The 10,129-nt window shown below is 34.7% G+C and overlaps 1 protein-coding gene across 1 annotated transcript; it reads left to right on the forward strand.

Annotated features, from left to right (window-relative positions):
• The first annotated feature begins 1,041 nt into the window (after positions 1-1,041).
• LOC142339536 (uncharacterized) lies at positions 1,042-9,792 on the forward strand. Its single transcript, XM_075389643.1, has 2 exons — positions 1,042-2,266; positions 6,763-9,792. The coding sequence occupies exons 1-2, from the start codon at positions 2,011-2,013 to the stop codon at positions 9,003-9,005; spliced, it is 2,499 nt and encodes an 832-aa protein (XP_075245758.1). The 5' UTR covers positions 1,042-2,010; the 3' UTR covers positions 9,006-9,792.
• Positions 9,793-10,129: the final 337 nt, after the last annotated feature.

Genomic DNA, 10,129 nt, shown 5'->3' on the forward strand with positions numbered 1-10,129 from the left:
GTTTGAAGATGAGAGCTTTGAAGTTTATGAGTTAGGCTTTTTGTTTTTTTTCTAATAAACATCGTAGACAAAAATATTGATCTTCTTCAATTTTTTTTCATTTTCTTGATTAAAATGTTACCAACTTTAAAATGCAATCTCATCAGCAAAAGTAAAACATTATGGGAACTAGATGAAAAGAAACGACTCGATTGACGCTTGTTTTTATGAAAGTGATATAAACCAAAATTGCAAACTTTTTAATATTGCATCCTTTTTGCAACTTTGATTTTTATTTGATCATATTCCAACACGTGGTTTCTCTACATAAAACACTAAAATATCCGGACAATTATCAGTGAAAAAGTAATTCATCAAAACAACACAACGAAATAACTTAAATTCTGAATAAACAAACTTCTGTAATTGTTTAAGTCCTTCAATAGCATTTTTTTTTACTTTTTCGCTGGTGCTTTTGTTATTGACGCTACTGATCATTTTTGGGGAAAATTTGCCTTCATATATTTGAGAAATTTGCGTCCACTTTTGTTAGTAAATTTTAATTTAAAGAGAATGAACAAAAAAATTTATGAAAACAAAATTATAAATATTTTATTAAGTAGAATCACCGGTATCAGTAATAAGAGCAATTTTCGTAACTGAATATATTGAAACTGCTAGAAAAATGTCATGTTGTTTCAAGAGATTTCGCACAGTACCACTTTCTTGTATGCGTATAGAAAAATTTCCATTTGGTCAGACGAAAAAAAGCAAGCCTGGCGTAAATATTCCACCATTTCTAAAGAAACGTACGTTGGAACCATGCGAATTAAATTTCCACTTATTTTTATTTATTCAATGAAAATCTAATAAATAGTTAAACAGTTAATTATGTGTAAATGCATTGGAACTTCAATAGGCTGGCTACGCTTTTTAATATAATCCTCGTCCCAATACTCTCATTTTCATTGCACTGTTTCAATCACAAGTTGTTTCTCTCTGGGAATGAAACTGTTTCACATCTTTATCAACTAGTCCTTATTGCACAGCAGGTGTTTCAATCGCTACCAAATAGTTTAAAGGTTTCACCGTTTTTTGAATATTGCTCTTTAACGGCAGAAGAGAAAAGCTGTTGCAAATTTTTCATATCTATTGTTTACAAAAACTCACCTTTCTTACTATCTGATTTCAATTAAAAAAATCATTTGATCGCTAAGCTCAGATTGATTTTATATTGATCCATTATTGATTTGACCGAATGCTTATTTGATTGAAGAAGTCCTATTCTAAAATAAAAAGATCTTGTAAAAACTATCAGACAAAAAATAAAACGTCCCTACTTTGGAATTGTTATATAGATATTGATTTACATATATACTAAATTACAAAATGATTTCAACAATCTCTTATGTACTCAATTTAGCAGATACTTAAAAACAGAACAAGAACCATTGCTGTTTTATTAAACTTTCGAAATACGTCAAACGTGATATAACAGTCTGGGGAACGAAAATTTATATATTTGATGTTTTTATTCTTTCATATAAAATCTTTTACTCAAATTATATCCATGCTTTGTTTTTTTTTGTTTATCAGTTTGTCACAGTTGCCATCTAGCATCAGTTATTGTGGCTAAAAAACATCCAATTTTATATTCTGAATAACACAGTACACCAGCAATAAAACAATGTATTGTTCTTTACTTGCATTTTTTAACCAGCGTTACTCAACTAACTCGTGTAATGAATATTCTTTAGTGGTTTTGTGAGATTTCTGACTCAAAACTACAGCATATGCTGAAGTGTTCGACTATCGTTGAAGCTTGTTTACGCACTTCTTCTTGGACTTTGAATTATTGTTACCAGCAATTAAAGTGAACGTTACAAAGGACCGTGATATCTTGGCTGTGATTCACTCAACTCGTTAAAAGGCTTGAACGTATCAATGGTATGCATTAAAAATTAAAGCTTTGTTTGCGTAAGTCTTCGCTTCAGCATCAAGTGATCATATTGATCACACATAGTTCCAAAGATGGGAAATCTTAAAACAGTTTTTTTTGTAATATTAGTCACGTCAATTTTGATAATTATTCTTGTTTATCCTCACAGCAAGGGCTTTCTTCAGATATGGGGAAAATATCCCTCTTTACCTCTCTCAGCCACCACAGTACCCCAGTTGGGCACTGCGACATCCGGGACGCTTTTCCAGGGAGCAAAAGTACAATCTTTTCCTCGAAATAGAATCAAATTTTCAGAAGATGGATATATCCTCAACAGGCGCCACAAAAGTACAGTATAGGCTATATGCGATTCAGGGTTACAAGTATTTAGCTTTTTTGAAATCAAAATTGGCATCTTTTCCGTTTGTGCAGCCCCGGTTTGTGCTATCAAAATTTAAACCCGTCCGTTTGTGCCATCTTTTCCGTTTGTGCTATCAAAATTTAAACCCTCAAGACCCTTAGTTAAGTTATTGCATCAATACAACCCTTCTCCCTCACCCTCCCATATACACCGAGGGTTGAAACAACTTGGATTACAATCAACCATTCGTCACCTCAATCATTCGAGGGCAATTCGCTCATTAAGCGATACTGTTTTTGCTCAGAAATTCATCAACAAAAACTAGTTTGATGGTTTACATTTTCTTTTTCATTGTAATTTTGAGATCCAATAAAGGAAAGAAAAAAACGTTTAACTAGCACAAAATCAAATTTTTCCACAGCAGTTAAAACTCATGGTTACTGGTTTTTGAACGGTGGCAGTGATCTTAAAGAGAGGTCAAAGTTTTTTCAGCTCTACTATCAGATTTATAGGATTAAATATCATTCTTCTTGTCTCTCCTTTTGCACTACGTGACCAAAGTCCGACAAAGCAAACTGCAAACAAATTTTGAGTTTTGTGGAAACGAAAACATTTTGAGCATGAAATTAGCCTAATTTAAATGCCGAACATTAATAGTAATTGCTTGATACCAAATTCAAAGTCTTAATTGTTGTTGTAAATAATGCTTAATAATGGCAAAACCAATAACTGTCTTTTTAATCCACAATTAGCAACTAGAGGGTTGTTTTAAACTTAATCACCAATTCGGCTTTCTTTCATTTTGGCAATTTGATACTGTATTCTTGAGAAAGGGGTAGTTTTAAGCAAATTTGAACTAAATTTGAACATACCCGGACCTATCGCCATAACATAATCAGTACTGGGCGCGTCTAAATGCAAGTATTATATCACAACTGATTCAGAGCTATGATCATGTCAGTCTAAATGCAAAAGCTTTTGTCACGACAAGCACGTCTAAATGCAAACCTTGGCTTATGAAATTACTAAGGAAGTTTTGTGGAATTGGTTTAATTTTGGTAATAATACCATAAAAATTAGTAAATTGTATCAGTTTGTATATATAAGAGATTGTGACACAATTTTGATGAGTAAGGAAAGTAATTTGAGATAACAATGATCACAGGTTAGAGGAACAAAAAGAGATTCTTTTGCAATACGTCGCCAATCCTACATTTTGATCAAGCAAATTGGTTTGCTGATATCAGCATTGCCCGTTCCCCGCATTTTAAGATTAGGCATTATTGCGACAACAGATTAGGCGTTCGCCGCATTTTTCGCGTTAGGAGTTTTCGCGACAACAGTGACAGTGAGGTTGGTCATCGCAAATTTACCCAAAATAGGAAATATTTTGTCTAATTGAGTCCGTGATTGCGGAGTTTGGTGACACGCAAAAAAGATGCTTAGATTTGAGTTACTTTTCTCCAGAAATTTGGATCCGTAACATCTATATCACTATTATCCGCGTCTTAATTATCCGCAAAATTATTGTCATTACTATCAAAGTCTTTATTATCCGCAATTGTAATCTCAAATTTATCCGCGGCTTACAGATATAAGTTAGCTGAATTGTTTAAAATGTTTCAAGTGCTTCAATTTTTGTTTAAGAAAGAAAGAAATTATCGTCCATAAAGCGTAGGGACATATTCTAAATGAAAAAGTTGGTAAAATAACACTAACAGAGAAATTACTACTATAAAATGACGGATGAACCATGAGGGATATTTCGTATAAAATTTCTCAGTAAAAACTTTCTTTTATATCGATATCGATTGTAATAATATATATATATATATATATATATATATATATATATATATGTGTGTGTGTATGTATTTCGAATTTTGTTGGTTGGATCTAAAAAAGCGCTATCTGACAAATCCCACTATTTAAATAGCATGTTAGTCATGTTAATCATTATACAAATAAATGTGAGGCAAGTTTATCAAACTAATGAAAGATTTGATTAAAATTTCAGTGCTTAATGACAAATAAACAAGTAAGACAAGGCAACTGGTCAAAAACTGAACAGAATCAGTATCATGCTGAACAACAGAAGTAAAAAAAAGAAAGTTTAAGGAATTTTTAGCTTTCAGGTAAGTTTTATCATTTATTTTTCATCAGATTTCTTTACCTCTTATTTCTTCTATCAATAAACACCAATAATGGTTTTTATTTATATATTCAATGATTCAATGGCTACTTTTAGCTATGAAAAAAAGAACAGTGAGTGATTTGTTTTAAAATAATGTGACGCAAATGATCAAAAAGTCAAAAAGTCATTATTTTCCAATTGGTTTTTGTTGCCGTTAAAACGATCGCCACTGAGTCCAATTCACTGTTCGATAAGCTAAAATAACTTAGATACAGCTGTATTTTAATTGCAGTTTATTTTTTGCAGACTTTGGTTTAACTGTGAAATTTTTTTAACAAAACTGACTAATTTTTGTCCTGGGTTTTGTCATTCGTAAAATAATCGATGCCCGCAAATCAGTATCAAATGCAAGCATTAAATTGAAACGGAAAAAACATGCTAAAAATTGCGGACATTGAAGACGGTACACGTGCTCAAAAACTACGGACATTTATGACATAAAAACATTATTTTTACAAAATCAGTGACTGAATTTTGTAAGAATTGTCCGCAACTTTGCCACTGTTGTCCAAAATTTAACCAATTCTCTCCCACGCGAGAATAGGTGACAAAATTTCGTCACTCGTGTTTGCAACTGCACACTCTGCTGAGTTTGTAGGATCGGCGACGTAATGTGTCTCAGGTTACTCAGGTTAAAAATAGATAAGAGTATAGGAAACAAAATGGAGAAAAGCTCACGCAATTCGGAATGAGAAATGATTGAAATTGACAACCGAACAAAATGTACCCTAACGCTGAATCTTGTGATTGTTTCGTGCACACTTGTCGCTATCCATATCCATGATTTCTTCGTGAGTGAGGTTGTTTTCCTTTACATAGGTGAGATTAAAAATGAAATTTCATTTAAAGAAATCGAACAATTTTTGTCAGATAAGGAACTTTTTGCATACCAAAAAATAGACATTTTTTGAACTTCATTTGATAAGTGATATTCCCCTGAGAACGGATCTCTTTGGTCCATTAGTGATCTCTCTGATGCTGTTATTTAATAGTGTTTTTTTTAAGTTTTCTTGATTTATATTGAAAAACGGTGGATCCATCTTACATAAATTCTTACATAAAAATCTGCCTGATTTGCTGAATTCGCCTAATTTGCGTCTTTGTTTCATGATTTCAGCACTTTTTAGCACATTGAGTGGAATAAAATTTAAGATTTTTCCACTGAAAAATTTTTTTGAGCGAATGTCAGCGCATTTCTTACATAAATTCGGCAAATATGTTATATAAATTCCTCACTTTTCAGCGAGTTCCCTGCACACTTTTCGCACTATTCAGCACTTTTCTTACCTAAATTCTGCGCCTGTATGCATTTTTACAAAATTTTAACACTTTTCCTCTTTTCCGCACAATTTTTCGCGCCATTCAGCAGTTTTCTCAAATATTTTCTGCACATCTCAGCAAATTTCTTTAGTAACTTCAGCCCTATTAGAAATTTCTCAGCCCAAAAAAGATTTCCAGTTTTAGAAATCACTTGCGTGATTAAACTGCTACGTTGGTTCTCCATTTAATTGAACAAGACCTTGGCAAAGTTGATAAGCATTTTTTGTTTATTTCACAATTGAGAAATTTCTGAGCGCAAAATTTGACAACAGGCTAAGTTCTCGTTTTGTATAATAGGCAGAAAAAAAGCACGCAAGATTTAGAAGCCACTAGCGTGACTACACTCTTAAGTTTGCACTGGTTTCAAAATTTATGTAAGAATGGTAAGAAGAGCGCTAAATCCGCTGAAATTGAAATCTTCAGAAGTGCTGAAAATATGTAAGAAAAGTGCTGAGAAGCTGCTGAAATTTTATTAAAAGAATGGTTGAAACTAAGTCAGAATGGCGCTGAATCCGCTGAAATTGAAATTTTCACAAGTGCTGATAATATGTGAGAAAGGTGCTGAGAAGCTGCTGAAATTTTGTAAACGTGTTGAAATTATTTAAGAAATGCGCTGAATCCGCTTAATTTGGAAGAAAAGCTGTGAATCAAATGATGACTTTCTGTAAGAAATGTGCTGAATTGTGCTGAAATATTTTTTCCAGCGGATTCAGCACCTAGTTATCAATATTCAGCGCAATCAGCACAAATTTTAAATAAATTCGCCATATTCAGCGGATTTTTTACAATAATATCCGCTTACAGCTGCTGACCCCTTGACCCGGGTTATTATTGCTGTTAGGCAATGTTAATTTATAGTAATTTCTTGCAAAAATTGTTGAAAAAAGCTATGTGACGAGTCGGTCGTACCGGTCATCTTGGGTACTAACATCATTGTTCTTCGTATAGCCTATACTTTTGACAAAATAGTCCTGACATATAGGCCCAAGTGGGCTCACGAACGATTAGAATGCAAGAAATGGAGTGTAACAACTACAATATTTGAAGTCTCAGAAGCTGTCAAAGTTCAAATGACTCTGCCCCCCGAGTGGTGCATGGTTATTGTGGGCGACAGGAAGGGTCTCGAGAACTATACAGTAAATGAAGGAAAAACAGGACGTGTCATATATCTCAGTGCCCAAGATCAGGAGCGACTGGCAACTGAGGGCGTCAAATTGAGTGCGAAACTGCCCTGGAACCACTTTGGTAGAAAAAACCTGGGTTACTTGTACGCGATTGCCAGCGGGGCCCAACTAATTTGGGATTTTGACGATGATAATTCCTTGTTGTCTACTCCAGCCCAAATTATGGAGCCAAATTCAGATGACGCAGTGGTTGATACAACAGTTTTGCAAGCTGTCAGTAAAAATGATAAACTGGCCTGCAACTCCTTCAACCCAATGCCTCTGATGGGAGCTGGGCAGTTGAGTTCGTGGCCCAGAGGGCTTCCCTTAGTCGACATAAAAGCAAGCGAATGTCAGGCGGATGCCTACCGAGTAGAAAAGACTACAATTGCTAAAAATAAAATAGCTGTTTATCAATCTCTTGCTAATCACGATCCAGACGTTGATGCTATTTATCGTCTTACTCAAAACTTGCCCTTCGATTTTGAACCAGTTCAAAACAAACAGTCTCTTCTTGTGCCCGACAGTGCTTTTGCCCCCTTCAATGCACAAGCTACTCTCTTCACTTACGAAGCATTTTTTATGTTATTTTTACCAGTCACTGTTCATGGAAGAGTGTCCGATATATGGAGATCATATTTGGGACAAAAACTACTGAAAAATTTAGGTTACAAAGTAGTTTTCACACACGCTCAAGTTGTACAATATCGAAATGTACACAACTACCTGGCCGATTTTGAATCTGAAAGAGATCTTTACCTGAAAAGTGGAAAATTAGTCGAATATTTGAAATACAATTTTACTTCTGACTGTACATACTCATTGGAATGTCATTTTGAATCCCTAATCATTAGTCTGTACGAGCATGACTACATAAAAATTGGCGACGTTTACCACTTTCAAACTTGGATCAGATCGTTAATGGATTATGGTTACAAGTTTCCCCAATTGGCAAAACAGTATTACTTGCAATCCAAATGGCCAGATTTGAATCTGTTTGTGCCCGTTCACCCCGGCGGCGAGGGCGAATTGAACAAGCTACTACTTCGAAGTTTGAAGTTTTTCTGGCCCAAACCTCTTCTGAAATTGCTATTTTTAGTCGACCAAGAATTACCGCCTGCGACTAGAGACCCTTTCGCAGAACGACTCAAAAAGTCAATGGAAGAGAACGCAAAGTCTGTTGAAGTTAAGTTTAACTTCATTCCTAGACATATATCTGGAGGCGGCCACGATAGACAGCAACTAATTATGTTCTGGGCTGATAACTTTACAAACTCGGAGTATGTCGGATTCCTTGACGATGACACTTTCATAACAAATCATGTTTTACTTGAGGACATTTTTGACGAAAAGGGGAGACCACATGTTTGGGGAAGATCCAACCATATATCAGACGGATTTTGGAAAGGTGTTGAGAAGACAACGCGCTGGACAGATAACTCGGACGTAGAAGTCATGCGAACTATGAATTATTTCCCCGTAGTCGTGAAAACTTCTCACCTCAAAGATATTCGCTCAAATATGTTGAAACATCACCCGGAATTTAAAAATTTTGACGATTTTTTTCGTGGATTGAGAACAAAAGGGTATTACAGCCAATTTAACTCAATGCATCAGCAATTATGGAAACTTAAAAATGATGAATACAACTGGCACTTAGAAGCAATTTCTGCCAGGGACAACCATTTTAAACAGATCATTGGAATCACTCAAGAAATGACATTTCCAAAGCCGCGTTGCGCACTTCATTTTAACTATGACAATCGCCGTCGACAACCGAAGTTTGTCGAAGATGTTTTGAAGCGCGGCTTTTGCTACTCTCTCGTCAAATCTGAGTTTGATACCAAAAGTGAACATAGCCAATTGTGCACCAATGCTGGCTATAATTGGGCGAGTATATCCACTACCACAAATACAGACCAATGGTCATTTGAGGGATTAGACTGGCGGTGGGATAACAGGACGGTCCTTGCGCACGTGAAACGAATTGCTCTGAATCGAGCTAGGTCTGACTGGAACGAGGAGGAGCTCAAATTAATTTTTGCTTAAATGAAATATACTGCAATATGCAATGAAATGTACACACAAACAACAAGTTTTCAGAAACTTATTTCAACTGAACATGTATTAAAGCTAATCAATTTTTCAGTTTTAGTATTGTTTTTCAAAAAAGTGCTTATTTGTTTAATTTACATCTCGAAAAAGTGCCCCAAATAGCCAATAGCCAATAAGGCGGGGCATATAGTTTAACATGTAGAGATCACGGCTGAAAAGAACGTATCGAGTTTTGTTTTTCGACTGAAGTTGGACTTGACATATGGCTAGTTTCTTTGAATTGAAACGCAAGCCAACTTTCGATAAAAATTGAACCAATTTTTAATATGAAGTGTTTCAGAGCTGAGGATGTTACTTTTTGGCTGAAACAAAGTGGTTTTGATAATTGGATGAAGCGTAACTGGTAGTTGATTGTTTGTAAGCTGCAGAAAATCATGAACATGTAAGATTTTCAGAAAAACATGTAATCCAAGACAAAGTTAATTGCAAGAACTTGATGTTTCGATTTGAAATTACAAGAGCTGTTGTATTATCGTATTATTTCCGATGAAATTATGATTTAACAGCGCGTGATATGTTTTTCCAGTGATGAAAAACAGTTGTTATTAAAAACTTTAGAAAAAGAATTGATCAGTGTAAATTACTTCTGAATGAAAAGCTGTACTGTATTTATGAGTTGTGCTGCACTATTTAAAAGCTGTACTGGATTTAATGGAAACAATGTATGCTTCGAGATGTTTTACAAAAGTAACGCTTTCAATTTTAAAATTACTGAATAGCAGTTTTTCAGTTTTGAGTCACTAAAAATGAAGCACAGTTGGCGTTCTCAATAGTTTTTAGATACGTCCAATGACCGTTCAAAGAATTTGGTAGCGATTGTCAGGTCTCTATTAATAGTTAATTTGATTGTATCATCTTTTGGTTGAACGACTTTGGCAGAAATGAGCAATCGGTTAGGATACAGCAAGGTTGAAAACAGTGGCTTACGAATTGTTTGTGATAGTTAACTTTTCTATAAAGTAATCCAATCCAATGTGGGTAACTATTTTTTGCAGTGCTAGAGAATAATAGCTGCTTGTCAAGTAGATTGGGTTAAGTAAAAATCCCGTGGTGCTAAC

The sequence above is a fragment of the Convolutriloba macropyga genome, chromosome 5, assembly GCF_964194025.1.
Source record: "Convolutriloba macropyga chromosome 5, txConMacr16.3, whole genome shotgun sequence".
Classification (NCBI taxonomy): domain Eukaryota; kingdom Metazoa; phylum Xenacoelomorpha; order Acoela; family Convolutidae; genus Convolutriloba; species Convolutriloba macropyga.

Excerpts from the sequence above, each read along its gene's own strand:
- LOC142339536 (XM_075389643.1), top strand. The coding sequence starts at position 2,011 with ATGGGAAATCTTAAAACAGTTTTTTTTGTAATATTAGTCACGTCAATT. Across the intron at positions 2,267-6,762 it reads CCTCAACAGGCGCCACAAAA|TCCTGACATATAGGCCCAAG; the intron begins GTACAGTATAGG and ends TTGACAAAATAG.